This window comes from Aythya ferina (genome assembly GCF_964211825.1).
Source record: "Aythya ferina genome assembly, chromosome: 5".
Lineage (NCBI taxonomy): Eukaryota > Metazoa > Chordata > Aves > Anseriformes > Anatidae > Aythya > Aythya ferina.
The window spans coordinates 44,427,221-44,445,625 of record NC_140301.1 but is presented as its reverse complement, the minus strand read 5'-3'; the positions used below and the strand labels follow the sequence as shown (position 1 = coordinate 44,445,625).

The 18,405-nt window shown below is 42.0% G+C and overlaps 1 protein-coding gene and 1 long non-coding RNA gene across 7 annotated transcripts in view; one reads left to right on the top strand and one right to left on the bottom strand.

The window, feature by feature from the left end:
* Window positions 1-18,405, top strand: part of LOC311437811 — a 79,087-nt gene that overhangs the window by 9,205 nt on the left and 51,477 nt on the right. The window lies entirely within an intron of this gene.
* Window positions 12,295-18,405, bottom strand: part of KCNQ1 (potassium voltage-gated channel subfamily Q member 1) — a 342,658-nt gene continuing 336,547 nt past the window's right edge. For 3 of the 4 annotated variants that reach the window (XM_084521542.1, XM_084521543.1, XM_084521541.1), the window contains one exon: window positions 12,295-14,715. In XM_084521542.1, coding sequence (XP_084377668.1) covers window positions 14,515-14,715 — 201 coding nt within the window. In that variant the 3' untranslated portion in view covers window positions 12,295-14,514. The remainder of the gene's footprint in view (window positions 14,716-18,405) is intronic. The other variant, XR_014693723.1, reaches the window with a different exon arrangement.

Genomic DNA, 18,405 nt, shown 5'->3' with positions numbered 1-18,405 from the left:
CCGTTTACGCTGCAACAAGTTGGTCTTGAGCTCTGCAGCAGGCTTCCTGGACTTTTTTGTTTTGTTTTTTGTTTTGGCTTGGCAGCAGCCAAGCTGTGCATCAGGATTTCTGTGAGCTCAAGTATGAGCTGCGTATGAATGCTAGGGCTGGTACGGAGACCACTCAGTGAAGAAAAAAAACAACTGAAGGACGGAGCAGACTGCGTGCAAATGACATCGTTTAACTTCTGTTATTTTCCTCTGGCTGCATCATACAGCGTCAGCACCGACAATAACACCACAGTCCAGCAGCAGAAGCATACATAGCCATAAAATTTTAGTTATTAAACACTTTCCATCCTGTCCCTCTCCCTTTCTCCCATTTACTGCTCATTTTCTTACCCAGCTTGCATCTTGCCAATGGCATCACATCTGATGGGACACTCTCTTCAAGTGAATCCAGACACGTATGCAGATGTCAGACTTTACATGAGCATCCATGGTGATGCAATACTGTCATAATTATATCTAATAACAATCACAAGCCCAGCTCAAATCTTTCTTAATGTGAAGGGAGCTGTATCGAGCCCAACAGCCCTCATCAGTGCCAGCAGTTGGCGTGAGGGGTTGTGTAATGCAGGAACGAGAGGACGCCGGTTGCAGCTGTGGAGGTGCAGAGGCTCACACTGTTCAGACTGCTGGAGTTCTGTTCCACAAACCTAGAGAGGGGGCTTTGGAGAAATTGCTAAATTTTGGAACGTCCTCTGATGGCTCTCTCTGGAAACATCCTTAATTAACTGCCACAAAAATTCCACCCAGGGCCCCCTTCTTGTAGAAGAGTGCTGCACACAGGTCCTGATAGCATCCGTATGGGCTTCGAAGGACCCAAGCATGAAGTCTGGCACACGGCTAGCACTGGCTGGAGAGTGATGAAAGATAGTGGAAACTGGAGATGGGACCCCAGCCCAGAGTGCAGCTGGAAATGGTGCCAGTGGCATTTCTGTGCAGTTTTACAGACTAGGGATGCTGTTTGGCTGCAGATGTTGACTGCAGTAAAACACGCACAAATTGTATAGTACAAATGTTGCTGGATTTAAAAGTTTCCTTGCGAAGTAATGCAAGTTTGCAAATCCGGAAAGAATATTGTTGGGACTTGTCAAAGTGCTCAATATAAACTGTAACACGCAAGCCATTAAAATGAAGATATTTGGCATTCACAGTTATACATATGGGCCTTTCAAAACCATTCTTCTGGTTTGGCAGCTCCTGCGATCCTTGAATGATGCATGACTTAGTTTTATACGTTCTTGTAAGATGCTTCTGCGAAGTTGGCATTTTTTTAAAAGCTTGTTGCTTGTGAGCTGGAGAAGAAAGCTGACTACAAAATGTAGGTCTGGTCTGAGAGAAACTTGTGAAACCCACTTGCTTACGTGGTTACTTTTCCAAATCCTAGCTGGTGTCTGGGCTTTGTGTTCGGTTTTCACCAGGCTACTTCTTGATGCACAGATCTTGAAGCAGATGTTTAGAAGCACCAGTGAAGCAGGATATGCAAACAAAATGTCAGAGCTGTCCAAGGCCGGGGACACTTTCTGTGCTGATAAGCGACTCCTATGAGTGGCCAAACTGATCCATCTCCCTCTCTGACAGTGCCTTTGTCTAAGGGGACTGTTGAGTGAGGCTTTAAGGCTAAGCAGAGGATAAAAACTTACAATTGACCATGTCCAATGACTGCCTCAATCATGTGACATTTCCTCCATGTACATAAAGGCATAATTGACACTTTGGACCTTGCAGATGTTTTGCAATTCATTTGGTTCCCACAAAGATATCAGAAAGTAAGTCTCGTGAACTGGCAATACTGTGCTTTCCTCTGAACATGTTCTTATCGCTAAAACGTATTTAGATGCAAATCGCACCATGTTTCATGGCCCCACTTGTTTTGTTTTGCTTTTTCCTTCCCATTGCCTCTAAACAGACTGTGCCATCATTTTTTCCTGAAAGTATTAAAATACTCAGACATTCCTGAAAAAAACAAGTACACTTGTCTTCTTTGCAAACGATCTGATTCACACGCCAATGTCAGTGTATCCTTTTGCCTTCTGCTCATGGCGTTCTGCTTTATGCTTCCTAATTTAATTTGTCTTTCTGTCTGTTCAGTGATCCTTTCCAAAGAGAAATCTCTTTGCTGGGAAGCTATTTGCAGTGCTCTCCAACAGAAGCAGATGCTGTGAACAACTGGTTGGCTTCATCTGGGTCTCAGAGGTCTGGATAAAGGGAGAATAGCATGGTCCAGAATGTTTCTTCCAGAAACAAAGTGAGTTCTGTGATTTCTTTCCATACTGCAGGTGCCACTTCTGCTTCTGCCTGTTTGTCTTCACATTACTTTAAACAATGACAAACAAGACCATATATAGAGAGAAAGAAAGAGTTAATCGTCCTTCTGGATGCTATAGGCACTTCCTTCCTTCCTTCCTTCCTTCCTTCCTTCCTTCCATCCCCCACATTCCTTGTTTTTCGGATGATGAGGCTTATGCCAGCCTCAGCCACTAAAACAGGGCAGGAACTCAAAAAAGCAAAACTTTACAAAAGCAAAGCCAGTCAAAAAAAGAAAGCAGAGTTCCCATTTTATTTTTCTTCAGAGATGCAGAGACAGCCATTCTCATTCAGGAGCCAAACTGTGTGCCTTACTGTCCTGCATTTCCTTTATTTTCCTCTCCTAACCATTTAAAAAATAGTTTTGAATACACTCGGTGCTGCTGTATGTGAGGACTGGCTGTGGTAGCTGAGCTCCTCAGTTCATTGCCTGCAGATACCCTGGGCAGCTGGCTTCTCTCAAGGTGGTGCGGTTTCTCCCTCTCTGTCTATCCCTTTCCTCTGCTTCCACAATGTACAAGAAGAATTTCTGAGGGTCACAAAGCCTCACCACTAAACTGCATGAAATCACAAATCTGATTCTGCTGCAACACAGCACCGAGGTAATTTTATCATTTTCAAACAAGGTTCTAAAATATAAAGGTACAGCATCAGAAGGATGACTAAAAATGGAAGGAACAGCTTAGAAGGAATGACTGAAAACTTCAACTTTGCTGGATCAGTTCATGTATTACCCTTGTCTCCTCTCACAACCAGGCTTATTGCAGTCTTGGTTAGGTCAAGATCATTTCCTGCTCTAGAAGGCTATGTTATTTGTCCATGGAAAACCAAATTAGAATCAAAGATACTGGTGAACAATTTGGGAGGAATTAAAGCTATAACAAACTTCAGGGAAAGGAGTGGATCCTGGCGTCTTCATGCCATGACTGAATGACTTTTTGTAAGATAATGCCTAAGTCAGACAAATTGCTTGGCTCAGGAGAGAGTTACTGGGTGAGACCTACGGCCTGCATCACACAGAAGTTCAAGCCAGCCAGTCTCTTCGGCCCTTAAAACCCATGCAACCAGGAGCTGCAGGATGTCTTGAGTCAAGCAAAGAAATTCCCTGCCTTTGCAGGCAATCATAGATTAATGAAGTGACCTCTTACAGCTGGCAGGGCATTTTGGCCCCCAGCATTTACACTAGGGTGATGTTGCAGAATGCTGCTTCTCTGATGGTTAGAAACCCTTTGTGAATGTATTCATGGGTGATGTACATATTTGTCTTGTGGTAGCATTGTCCTGCAGGTGAAATACCACTTCTTGCTGTATGTACTTACTGAGAGCAACCTTAACCTTTTGCTTTAGGCTAGACAAACTCCTAATACAGGCTCTCAAGTCACCTGACTGCTCTGGTTACCTTCCTTTGGCTCCATTCTGCTTTCAGAAACAGATTGCTCCAGCTCAGGAAACCAGACCACTATGAAGTCTTGGTACTGCACCCTGCTTCCACAATTCCTAAAGGAATACCTCTGCTCTTCTCAGACCAGGAACACCTTTTTCAGGAAGGACTGCCAGCTCAGGTTCAGCTTTCAGTTGTTTTCACATACTGAAGAGATGCAGGGAGAACTCAGGGCTGCAGCTTTCAAGTCAGATCTGTGGTCCTCAGAACAGGAAGACAGCTTGTGGCAAAAAATACATATGGTGGGGTTTACTACCCAGCCCCTTTTGAGTGGAGAGTGGGGAGGGAGGAAGAATTAGTCAGTTTTTCATAGGAAACATCACTTTACTTCACCTTCCCTGTAAAAAGGTCCTAGAAATTAATATAGGAAAAGCACCTCGTGTGACATACACAACCTTCTAGGTTTCACCCAGCGTTATACGCCCCAGGACTACCCAGACCTTGCGAAGCAGTACCTTTCCCTGTGAGACCTCCTCTTCGCTGGAGCTATTGCTTTTCCTTAAAGAGAAGTGAAATTCCCTTTAGATATTGCCTTTATATTCACCAGAGAAGGTGCAGACTTCCAAACTAAGCAGATTTTTTTTCCCTTCTCTTATGCTCTCACCAAAATCCCCTCCTTTGGCAGTGCTGCTCAGGGTTACATCTCATTGTGATTTTCTGCCACCAGCATTGAGGTCTACCAAACAAGGTGTCAGGAGTGGATTTCTGTTGAGAAAGCCACACACCCTGTTTCTGCTCATCCCAGTGGTAGATCTGAAATGTGTTAGGCAAATATTTCCAAAAATTGTTCTTAGGTCATATATTCATTTTACAAGTGTCACTTCAAAAGTATAATCTCCAGTCTGCTATGAATGAGTGAAAATTTTGAATCAGATTTGACATTATAACAAGCATACCATGATGTTTTGATGGATATTGATGCTGTTAATATTTGATACATATACATAAAAGCCCTCTTAACTGTTATTGATGGCTTTCTAATATTCAACCTTCACCTGAGAGATAGGATGCAATATCTTTTAGAAGTTACTCATACCTTGGCTGAGGAAAGCACTTGGGCTTGATGTTCAGCATATCTGTGCTTAGAGGTCACTGACATTGCCTTAATTGCGTGTTTAATACTTTTTAAAACCCCATGCTTCATCTTACAGGTTTTTAAACAAGTATTTTCGGTTTCTTTGAATGAGCAGTCTACTCCATGCAGATACATGAAGAATTTTGTGGGATTTTGGCAATTTGTGGCAATTACAACTACCTAGCACTGCTAGTCTGAGTGTTCTGTGACAGAGTAAAGGGTTCTGAGTGACATGCATCTTTCACTGGTAGAGAAAACATCTATTTGCTACTTTGGTTTGCTGATGAAACTTTCTAAATTACAGTGCTAGAACTGAATTTCAGGGTACTGTGCATAATTCTTACGCTTGATCATGGTTTTGGCTCCTTACATAAGCAGAGAATATTAGCACTCAAAAAACAAAGTTACTTCAGAAGAACCCCCCTAGAAGTCTGAAAGGAAAGCAAAGCAAAGCCAGTGGTTTTCTTTTTTCTTTTTTTTTTTTTTTCCTTTTTTTTTTTTAATAGTTCCTAGCAAGAAAAAATCCAGAGACCTGCAGTCAATGAGCAGAACTACTTCTTCAAGAAATTATTTTATCTATGAAGGCTTTAAGCTTTTTCAGCTGGCTTAAAAGATGCAAGTACCTAAAAAAAATGAAGTAGACAAATAAATAAAGTCACCTCAGCGCTTCATGGATATCCTGGCTTTTGCAAAGGCTTGTCCAACCACAACCTAAATAATTCAAAGCATTGTTGTCAGGCAGCAGCCCAGTCCTCCTAAATAGGCACTTGCCTTATCACTCTACAGCAGATGCTTCAGCCAACCATTGGATATTGAAAACATAAATAATGAAACAAAATTTGGAGACAATAGTTTCTGGGCTGGGGACAAAATACTCATGGATATTGTCAGTCTCTGAGTAACCAAGCAGCAAAAGCTCAAGTGACAACAATAGGAAGGAGAAGAATAGGGACAAGTGAGGAGGCCTGAATCTCAATAAGGCGCAGAGCTGCACATGCTGCTGTTACCCTAGAAACTAACCTCTCCCCTGAAGAGGTTTGCCGGGGCATTGTTTGGGGGACACAAGATGTGTCATACACCAGATGGTCGTGTGCTGTATAACTCAGTTATCTGAGAGGACAGAGTAAAGGAATGCACGCTGTAGAGCTCGTCGGAGGGCCGAGCAGGGCACCATCTGTTCTTTCAGACCCAAGGCACTTTGCTTTTTCTTTTCTTTTTTTTTTTTTTCTCTCTCTCTTTTTTTTTTCTTTCTCTTTCCAAGAAAGGACGGGAAAACAAAATTAAAATGATTCACCATTCAGGAAAAAAGAAAAAAAAAAGCTTAATACAGTTGCCATATCTCACTTTCATTTAGCTAATTTTATCCCTGGGTTTTATGTCAGGTGAATTGCTTTTTTACGCCTGGGAGAGCAGCAATTATTTCTCTCTCAGGAGTCTATCATTTATAAATAAAACCCCTTTGAGACCTCATCGGTCATTCACCATCTGAAAACCCCCAAATGCTTCTAACCATATGCTCTCAAAAGTCCCCTCTCTCCTCCCCGAAGTTGCGCACGAATGTTTGTGCAATGCGGGGGAAAGAAGTCTTCCTTTCCAGGAATTGTTCTCCGCCTCTGTCGGGAGTGGGAAGGGGGGAAGGAGGAAAACTAAAAGCCAAAATGAAAATCGCAGCCTGCATGACTGGCGTAGGAAGGAAATATTAATCACAGCTTGCGCGACGCCAAGGAGCAGTGACTAAGACGTCTGTTAGGTGAGGCAGAAGTAGGTGTAGGCATAAGAAAACATCGCGTGAGCCTGCTGCAAGTGCCACCGAAGTCAGCAGAAAGGCTCGCTGACTTCCAGACAGGTTGGGATCTGGGAGAATCAGATGGAAATAAAGGTTCAGGACATGTCAGAGTACTTTAAGGGTGTATTAAGGCTTCGGGCTTCGGTGCAAGATGAAGAGAGGGTAGTAAAAGTTGGTTAGTAAAAAAGTAGTAAAAAAGGTTGCAAGAAGCGTGAATGAACCGTGTATGCCTGGGGCAGTACTTTTGCTCCGTGACAGACCTGCACTCTGGGCCAGCCCCTGCCTGGGGGCTCACCTTTCTGCTCTTCTGCTTTGGCCTTCTGCCCCATGGCAGCCTCCAATTTCCATATGAAGCCACCAAGCTGCCCTATGGCTGCAGCGGTGCCCAGGGGTCTCGGTGCAGGGAGCAGCCACGGGGTCCTGCAGCAGGTAGCCAGCCTTTGGCATTTAATTTCCAGTATGCAGCACTTGCAGAGAAGGTCAGGTTAAGTGCGTGTTCTGTCATTTGGATTTTAAAAGATGACCTATGATTCAAAATGGTATTATAGCTTGCAAAAAAACCCTCGTGCTGTGGAATCAGTCCTCAGGCCAGCAGCTCTTACCTGTGCACATCTCTCTCTGCCCATCAGACCCACATGAGATGAACATGAAGGAGAGGAAATGCTTGGATTAATTTAGAGGGAAATCTCTAGGGAAATCAAGTAGAAAGCATGGAATCAAAGCAGAAAAATTACATGCAGAATAAGGGCCAAAGATGGAAAAGAAGTAAAACATGAATCACATTTTATATTTAGGTTACAGATAGCTCAGGTAATAACCTGATTAGGCAATCATTAGATCTAACAAATTATTAGGCAATATTTAAATGGCAGTTATAGATGATAGCATCTCACAAGCTGCATGTAATCCTAATATTTCATACATGTTTCTAGTTCTTACAGCACTGGTAGTGCTTGTAACCACTCTATCTAATGCATTCATCTTTATGAATTAATGATCAATATACTCTTAAGGCTATATAACACAGCATGACTGAAAATTGGATTTCTTTTGCTCTTTGGCTTTTTTTTTTTTTTTTTTTTTTTTTTTTCCTACAAGACTGCCAGTGTGTAAATTTCTAAAAAAAAAATAAAATCACACGAAGGAGCTGATATGTCTCCAAGTAATCCCCTACTTCAATGGATTGGAATAAAAAGAATGAATTCTTAAAAAGAATAACATCAACAATAATATTTTCTTCATTGTAATTAACAAAAATGATCAAAAACTGTCCAGTGACAAACCAAAAAATCAGCACACAGCAGAAGCCCTTGCTGGCTCTGGCAGGGAACACATATTAGCAGGGTGAACTATGGAGCATGGAGAGCAGCAGCAATGCATTTCAGCATTTCAGTGTGCTTTAAGGGTTGTGTGAAATGCACAGGCACTGCATGCTCGGAGCGCTACAAATATACTTGGTAAATTATGGCAAGAAAATCTCCAAAGCTTCTTCTGTTCCCCCCCTCTGGGGATTCGCCTTTCTCTGATCCAAGAAATCTCACTGGCGACCGCCTATCCCACTTTCTGCACCTGGCCAAGTGATTTACCAGAAACTTGACAGGGTCGTGGAAGCTTTCTTTTCTTTGTTCCACGGGTGTCTGCCATGGAGAGCCAAGCCTGGATTAGCTGAGTCTAAATCCCTGGGCAGTTCGCCAGAGCAATGCTAGTTCTGAAGAAAACGGAGCTCCAAGATGATTTTGAGATCAGCTTTATGCATCGGTTCTTCTTAGGTGCAAATCCACGGGTAGAGAGCATAATGCCTCGCGTTGGGCTGGTAAGCTGTTCCCCGTAGGCAGCAGTTGCCAGCCAATGTGGGAGTTATGTGAACTTTCTGCCTGATTCGGACAATGCTGTTTCTCTGGGGCCAGCCCTTCCCTGGCAGTGCTCCCTCGCCAGCCATGTAGGCATCTTTTCACCGGACAACATGCTGCATTACAATAATGTGCATGGACACGTTTAATAATACGCCTATTCGGCACCTGCATTTTCTTTGTTGTGGTGCCAACCATTTTGTCATATTAGCTTTTAGGTCGCTGTCTTTCGGAGCAATGTGAGGCTTGCCGTGCTGCCTTGTAAAAATATCACAGTTTTCCAGCATCTTTCTGTAGCTGCCCTGAAGGCAAGGTACACAAAGCCTTGCAGAGGTGGTGGCTCCTGGGAACGAATCTTCTGCAGGTCTCCTCCTAACCCCAGGAGCCAGAGATGCTCTCGTGCCCCAGGGCTGGAGGTTGTATCTGTTTGGAATCTCTGCTTTAGGGAGGGGGGAACTTTTAGCCCAGTTCCCGTGGAAACAAGGTTAATGCACTCACACTGTGTTTGTTTTGCCTCCCCCGAATAACTTTTGAACCTGTCGGCCTAGTTCAACTAAACTTGACAGAAGGGTAGAGGTCTACAAAATAATTAAGTTCTTATAAGTTTTGTGAAAATAGACATTGAGGCAGAAGGGAGGGGGCCACGCCACTGCCTGGTCTAAATGTCCTGGCCATGGAAAGGCTGAGCGTGAATTCACATCTTGTCAGGCACCAGGGGAATGACACAGGAAACAGACCCGCTAAACATCGCAACCGCAAAAGAAAGTTTCAGCTGAAATTTGCACTTCTTAGACATCAAAGTCATCCCACAGACAAGACACAAAAAAGCCAGTGTTCACAGAAATACTTGTTAGTTTCTATTTGTACTCAGCAACTGCTTGTTCACAGGACCCAATCCTTGCTGGAACTTGGTTAAGTATTGCTGAGCACCAGGGCAATCCTGTAGCGATGGGTCCCACACACACTTGGGTACCAACTATTTCTTTCTATTAGTTTCTGTCTTGCTTCCCTTCATGTTTCCTCATCATAGCTGCCACTGACTAGGGAGCCCAAGAGCCAAACTGTTATACAAGTTATTTAAAATGGAATTTAAAAACATATTTCCTTTTGTGTAAAATGATTTTATTATGGGTGTTCACAAGTGTGAACAAGGTAAGGAAATTTCTTATCAGCAAAGTAGAAAGAAATACCTCTAGTATTGTCATGGCTTGAAAACATGAGAGAAACATGAGAGTAGTATAAGCCAATGCTTTTAAAACAGAAACATGAAACAAACTTGTCAATTCAGATGTCTTTGTGACCACAAGAAAAGCAATACTGCAGATACGACCGATTCCAGCTTCCACTAAACCTACGGGAAGCCTTCTTTAACAGACTTTGAACTTGCAAAGGCTCACATTGATCTGCATGGACTGAGTAGTCCCACTGAACGCAACAGCCCAACTCCTATGTGTAAATGAAGCACACAAGTAGATTTGCACAGGAGTGGGACATAAATGGGAGTTGCATCAGACCTTTAATCTTTTTCCTTTTCTTCTTCTCTGCCCCTCCTCTTCCCAAACCACCACCACATTGGTGAAACGAGAACGATAATACCCATCTCAGCAGGGAATGTGAGGATTAGCTTAAAACTGTTTTTACCTTTTCTCTTTTAAACTCAGAGAAGAAAATCTTTTTGTATTTATTTTTATTTTTTTTTATAATTCAAGGAGCAATTTGTTTCTTGCCCAAACCTTTCTAGCTCAGTGGGTAGGGGAAGCCCTGGAATATTTCCACCTTCCTCAGAACTGATGATAAATCAGCACAGAGGTGTCTGCTAGCCACAGCTGCTGTTAACTTGCTGCAGTAGAATGGCCATTTTGTGTGCTGACATCAAATTATTTCTCTAGCACTGGAGCATAATGCTGGCCCATTACATTATTTGAAACAAGCCTACTTTAAAATAGAAGAGTGAAATGTTCAGACTTCTCTTCTTTTGTAAGATACTTTGTGAAAAGGAATCTGAGAAGCAATACCCGATAGTTGTCAGTGTGGCAGCAAGTGCTTCCAGCTCTGAAACTGCATAGGCTCAGAATAATACCGGCTTTTCATATGTATTACATTTATATAACTGTGGTCACTAAAGTCCCTTTGTGCTAGACATGGAGCAGGCATACAGAAAGAGGCAGTCCCTGTCCCGAGGAATTTGTGGTCTGAACAGACAAGTGGGCTAAGCGGAGGAGATGGGGCAACAAATGTGGCCCAACAGGTGAAGGGACTCGCCCAGAGGTCACACCATAGATTAATACTAATGCCAGGCACAGCACTGATCTCTCTTCAAGCCCAGTGCAGCTCAGACCAGGAGCCCACGCTTTTGTTTCTCTCTAAACCTCCTCCTTGCACACACCCCCCCATCTTTCCTCCCATTAATCTTCTTTTTTGCAAACTTGCATAGTCACCGGCGTCTGCTGGGGACGGCTGGTGTGTTTCCACCATCAGCTTCAGCTGGGCAGCCCCACCTTCTTCTCTCTTCTTCCCTGGCTTCCTACCCTCTGCTCTGCTGTAGTGGCCTGACCCATCGCAGCCTGGCAGGCTGGGGAAGCGAAGCCAGCTGATAGGCTTTAGGCAGACTTTCTGGGGGCTGAGATTTATATTTTAGGTAGGGATAGGGGTTACACAAATCTTATAATCCAAACTGCTATCGAGGTGCTCAGAGAGAGACTCTTTCTGCATTCTCAGGCACTTCTTTGTTTTAACATAGATAACAAAAACAGGGTAGAGAACCATAAAGTCAAGGCTTTGCCTACCTTACAGTTTCTTTTGGCCTTCTTCACACAATTTGCAAGCATTTCCTATTCACTTAAAAAAAATGCTCTGAACAATTTACGTGAATGGCAGACAGCAGCAAATGAGGTTTCAACAGCAACACACTGCATGACAGCTACTTCAGGCAGTGAGGGCATCGAGCTGCTCAGCTCATCTTCCTGCTACCCTTATTCCACAACAAAGGATAGATAGCAGTGGAAGAAAAAAGCTGAGGTACTTACTTTCAGGAGAAGTCTTCCAGGTATGAAGCCCCAGCAGATGAAACAAATCTAGTCTGTTCCTCAGACCAGAGAGGTAAGACCTGTCTCTGGTGAGCAGCTGGGGATGGCTACCTCCTGGCAGCTGTGTGATGAATTCTGATGGCTCAGTTTAAGACAGCCTGGAGAATGGGTCTTCTCTAAGGGCAAGGTGGATTATGGGATTTGAGGTCACAGGTTTCAGAGCTGGTGCTCTTTCTGGAAGGATCAGCTGGACCCAGATGTGGAATCAGGCTTCATAGCAACCTGCCATCAGGAGAACTTTAGGATACAGGATACTGGAGATGTTCAAAAGGATAGAGACTAACTGACATGCCAACACAAGGGAATTATCTTTTGCATGAGATGTTTACTGTGAAATACTGTTATCACTCAGATCAACTGCCAAACAGAAAACGTAGGTAAGATCTTGAGAACAACCAGATTGGAATGGATGTATTTGCTGGTTATCACAATGCCTCTAGAAAGGCATAGACCTCAATGCTTTTAGCAAGTGCTAAAAGATACATCTTTTTCCCCAGGGCTACCCCAGCTGATTAAGTCGTGCTTTTTTTTTTTAATTTTAATTTTATTTTTTTTATTTCTCTAGTAAAAAATCAGCAGAAATTTCCAGTCCTGTGCTGCAACTAAGACATCCATACACTGTACTAAGAGAAAAAAAGAAAAGTCAGCAACTTTCCTACATGTATCAAATTTCTGGATTTTAGAAAAAACAGAAGACAGGGTACTCTTGTCCTGTATTTTATTAGGAAATTAATAGGCTGATTGATAACCTGAAATTACACAGTGAATTTCATTGAAAAAATATTCAAAGTAATCACAGCAATTTTGATTTTCTATAAAACATAATGCCCAGATACAATTCCTGTTTATGTCTGTAAATGTCTACACCCTTAACATTTTTCTATTGTACAGCAGCAAGACCAGGTAATTATAACATGAAGTTAATTAAATACAGTATACTTTTCTCTGCAGTCCAAGTGAAAGAGATGAAATGTTTAAAACAAAGTCCAGCATATAAGCAGTACTATGAGATGGTTCCCTGAAATCTCTATTTGGACTGCTTATATATAACAAAGGTTTATAACGGGAACTGCTGTGTAGAAGTATGATGCTTTAGGACATAGTTTTCCAATAGTTTGTTTTTGTTTTTTAAGTCTGCTTGCTTTCAAACAAACACTGAAATCTTACATTTTTACATACAGTGCTAGAGTGAAACACAAGTTACAGACTTCTCAGTTTGCTAAAGTCACACAGCAGCTGAGATGTCCCTGGTGTGGGGCGGGAAATCTGGCTGCACCTGCCCGTGAGGTGGGCTGGGACAGCACAAAGCTGTGATGAGCTGTGCCTTGTTGCAGAGATTTCAGCATGGAGCCCTGCTTCCTTGCTGCAGGCTTTCATTGCAGCTCCTTTCCTTCCCACCTGCATGGTGAGGCTTAGAGAGCTGTTGCTGGCACCCGGTGTCCCCAGTTGGGAGGGGACTACTGCGGGTACAGTCTCTGCAGTGAGGTGTCCTGGATGTGTACGATGCTCAGAGTGCAAGACCTGATTAACCTGTCCATGTCTCCCCCTTCCTTTGCCAGCAGTATGGGCTACCATCACCATGCTGGACTAATTAGCTGTGCTGTCATCCTCAGTTTTCTGACACTGTCAACTTTAAAGATGTTCTGCTTTCAAAGAAGGGTGGGTATGGTACAGATGCTGGCTATCTGCGAGGGTTGAATTTCAGCCTTAGTAATCAACTCTCCAATCCTGCTCAGGTTGTGCATGTGAAAAATCACACCAAGCCAAACTCTGCTGTTCTAACTGCAACTATAACACGGGGGAACGTGGTTTGTAGGTGAGGCCCTATGTCCTCTGCATTAGAGCTAGCACTTTTAAATACCAAATGACTCTGGAAGGGAATCAAATTTCTCAAGCTATTATTCAGGAAACTATTCAAATTGTCATGTATGCTGTCTGGTTGAGAGATGCTTTCCTGAACTGGGGCCTCAAGTCCTGCAAGAATTATGGATGCTCAGTAAGTGGCCAGCTCAAGCACTTGACCTGCAAGTCCAGTCACTTCAGACTGCTGTACTATTTTTGGATAGTGTAAGCTTAAAAAAAAAGAGTAGATTTAAGAAGAGGTGGGCCTTCTTTTTAAAAAGCTATTTCAGGACAAGTACATTCAGACCACTCTGTTTTCTATTTATATATAAATTCTTTGGCAAAAATTTCCTAGAAAGCAGAATCATTTTTTCTATGTAATACTTTATCGTCTCCCCATTAAAAACTGGTATCTTAAAAAATCTATAGTACTTTCCACTATAAATAGTATTGTTCCAGATTAAGGATTAGTTCCTCCCTGAAGAAAAACAGATTAAAAAAATCTGGTCATTATCTGATAATGTTTATATAGCAATGTTAAAATAAAACAGCAAAAGAAAATCATTCAGCATGTGGTTTGTCATTCTCTAGAATGTTAGTGGTATGTTTATACAATAAAAACAACATAAGTTATCCTACTTTGTTTTAAAAACATTAGTAGTAGAAATATATTTCTATCTGCAGATTCATAAACAAAATGCACATTTTCCATCTAAGTTCAAGTATTATTAGAATATTATTATTACTATTATTATTATTAAAGGATCCCTAAATCCTTGCAATTCTGCCTCCCTTTACATTGTTTTGGTCTTTAGGAGCAATAATGAGTTGTGATCATTTTTGTTGACAAACAAAATCGATGTGGAGGTTTCTGTAAGTTTTGCCTGGTAGAACACAGCCCGGCAATCCTTAGGCTACTACAAGCGGCTTTTAGAAGAGTGTGTTTGAGACTAGTGGTGTATACACACAGCAGTCACGTGCTTTGTTGGATGGCGGATAAACTTAATTCCTTCCAGGCTCTCAGCATTCAGTCCCATTTAAAGGAGAAAGGTGGTAAGAGCCCAACCCAGACTTATACCATATCAGGATATATCATCTTCATTTCTTCTTGGTACTGTCAGTTGCTCATAGGTTGGTAGGGTGTTATTAGGGAGAAAGAGATCTGAATTAACGTTGTTGCCTCTCTGAGATGATCTGTTGTTCCCTTGATCCCCCTGCTGACTGGAAACCAGATGATGCAGCATATCTGTAATGAGGTTCAGTTTCTGGTCCATCTGTGTAACCTACAAAGACATAGGGAAGGTTTGTTTAGTGTCAGTGTGTGAGAAAATTGCAACAACCCACGTGATACAAATGCGATGTTAAAATGACACTTTTTTAAATTAGCATGACAATGACCTCCAGGAAGACACCAGAGATCCACAGTTCCACAGCATTAGAAATTTAACGCAACTGGTCAGTGTTGGATGAGGAGAGGCCTGTTAATTCTCATCTCTGGGATGTGCTTTGACAGTTGTTTTATACCTGGATGAATGCACGACAGGTGGGCTTTTAAAGAGAAAAGCTGGGATAGGGAACTCAGTCCCAGAACTGAGCTTCTGTGTTTTTGTTGTTGTTGTCATTATTGTCTCCATATATTTTTAAAACATTATAAACTACTAACATGTTTATATGCCTTAATAATACCAATATGCTATAGTAAACATCCACCCTACTTGCAGTGATCTAATCCAGAGTAAACTAGGACTGACTGATGCTCTCTTTGTTACATTTGGGTCCAATTACTAACTCAGGCCACAAAATGCCCCACGGATATTTTTGCTGATGCAAGTGCATAACAGCTGCATTCTGTGGCAAGGGGAGGGAGTAGGACATGATTTAGTTTCATTCTGTCTCTGCTCCAATGACACAGCGTTCACTAGGATTGCCATTTGAATTACATGATTTACAACAAGTCAGAAACTCTTCTAAGATGGATTAAAGCTTATTTTAAAGCTGGAGACCTGCAGAGGAAGGTTCAGACTGGATCCATAATGCTCATTTTCTTCTGCCTTTAGACAGATACTCTTTACATTATTTAATTCCTCTTTTTTGCATTCTCTGCTCTTCTACTCTGTAGGAAAAAATATAATGAAAAATCAGCATACCTAAGAGAGACTGGATTATGGAGATGTCCAAAACCTAGACCAAGCTTGGAGTACATTTGTGTTACTCAGAGGAAAATCAAGAACCAAATGTTTCTAGGAGCAACATGATTTCAGTCTTCGGTTTCTTGCATTTTGCAGTCAAGAAGTAATGTGTACCATCCATTTTATCTGGCATGGGAAGCCTCCTCTCTGCTCTGACTCCAACGTACTGAGCCAGATGTCCTGGGTGGGGGGGGGAAGACAGGCGCTTACAGCTATGATTTGGGGAATTCAAATTCAAGCCATCAGCACGGCAAGCAGGCAAACATTCCTCAAGGAAAGATGCCTGTCCTTCCTGGATGGCAAGAGGCTCTGAAACTGGGCAGTGAGAGTCTGCCATTTGGCCTTCCACTCCCTGCTATAAGCATAAAGAAAAAGCCACGATTTTGTCATTGGAGTCTCAGACCCATCCACAGGGATCCTAAAACACTAAGTAAACCTTTAGGCAAGAAGAGGTAATAGGTTTTAAAAAGGGAAAAGAAAGTAAGCAGAAAAAACGTGATGGGAATAAATTGCCGCCTCAAATATCTGCTAGAAAGTAGTGAAAGGCACATAAAACCGCCAGAAAGAGTATGAGTGGGAGCAATTTATATGTGCCTGGCGATCATCCAAGTATCACACAGGATAGTAAAAGACAGTAAGGCTGAGCAGAACATCAACAAACCTGGAGGATTTCAGCAGAGACTAAAATGTTTTTCTACCGTAGAGAAAATGCTGTTTTTTTCAAACACTTTGTACAACTGGTAGGGAAGCAGATACAGTAATTTAAAAATATGAGGTGCCAGAGATTTATACTTTGCAGCTGGTTTTGAAAACATTAGGCAAAGCACCCTAGATGGTACATGAAACACTAGTAATTCTGGATGGAAATGGCTGTTGAAAGATGAGATTCTTCAAATGAGGAAGCTGAAGAACACATAAGTTCAAGATTTCTAGAAGGACATACAGATGGAGAATGGAGCAGATCATCAGGTTTTCATTTCATCACTGTTCACTCCCTCAAAAAAGGCATGCTTTGCGCTAATGGTGCCTATCCTGGATGGCAAATTCATGATGTTCCAAGCATGACAGTATGAATCAGGGGCAGCGAAGCTTGCCAAAGCATTTCATTCCTCCACCACCCACTGCCCAGGCATTGCTTGCTTTGTGAGACAGCTGCACTGGAAGGCTGTAGTGGAAGACGGCAGACAAACAGCTATCTTTAGAGTCCGAAGGACAACTTTCCCTCTAAGAAGAAACGTCTTTTGGCTAATTATTCTAAATAACTAGGGGATTATTATAGATGCATTTTTAAATTTGTGATTCCAGGCAGGGATTACCAGAGGAAACACAGACTGAGGATATATCTGGAAAATGTGCATTTATGAAACTCTTGCAGTGATGAGCTATTGAACATGACAGTAGATTGGACTGAGATCTGGATAGCCCTTCAACAGCTGTGTGTCTTGGTGATGAAGTACTGGAGAGAAGTGAGATGTGAATACTCTTGCTGGGAAATAAATTCCCTGAGATAATTGTCTAATTTTTTTCTATGGAATAAAGTTTGGCTGCAGCAGCTGTGGAGTGCAGGAGGCCCACAGAAGCAGAGGCAGAAGCTAATTACTATTGAGCTGAGCCATCTGAGATAAAAAGGAACAACCTTCATCTTCCACGTTCCTGCTTATTGGTATAGGTCTCTAAAGCCATTTGTGCAGAGACGTACAGGTAGCTGGTTGTGTTTAGTTGTTGTTTGATCAGTTTTGCTATCCAATAAGCAAAGCTATTTGCCAGGAAGTTCTGTGCCCATTATGGGCTTGCTCCAAGATGCTCTGAAGTCTGTGTTAGTTTCTGGCAATCACAGACTTCCAGTGACTTCAGTGTGCTCTGGATTTGTACATTGCTTTGCTTATGCCTCTTGGGGTTGTATCAGAAAATATTATGTTTGCAAATGAGAGAGCAATGGGACGATGTCAATTCTGCCAAAGTGGGTCCTCTGCTTAAAGCAGGAGACATTTTAAAGAGAGTTAGATGCTACCAGAAGGCAACTTAGTACTACTGTTACCGCAGGCCTCGGATGTGCAAGAGTAAGTTGCTTGCTGGTAACAGCCTTGCTTGTTAGCAGTCCCGATCTGCCTGTTGTTATCCAAATACACATCCTGAAATATACTCTTCACTTGTTTTCTGCAGAGATAATTATAACCACTAGAAAAATGTCGCAGTGTGCAATACCTTTTTCATTAAACTAGGTTTATGCACTTAACATGCTGCTTGGATAAGTGTATCATCTTCCCTGAATCATAATTTCAAACACATTTACCTGATTAGAAATTAGCCATGATGCCAGAATGAATAAAAGTAAAGCAAACAGAAAAAGTGCTGATGTGGCTATAATCTTAACTGCTTTGGACAACTCTGATCCCTCCACTTAAAACAGCAAACAGTGTTAATTACATAGGAAAATAACTGGGACTGCTTCTTTTATGAAAAACTAAGTAACCTCTTTCTAGCTGATTTATGCTTCATTAGAAGTATGATGCTTGTATGATCAAATTCTTTATATGCAAATCATTTCCTTTGTATTTTGTAGTTGTTGGGGAGAGCAAGCAGTGCTTGAAACTCTTCAGAAATTACACACCACAGTTATTCCAAAGTCTTACTGAAATATTGTATGACAACTAGTTTTCCATCCTCCAAAATCAATTTTCTAAAAGGATCCAGGGGCTATAGACTAAGCACAGGTGGAAAGAAGCAGATTAAAACAAGCTTTGAAGTGAGCTCTTAGAAATTAAAAAAAAAAAAAATCCCATC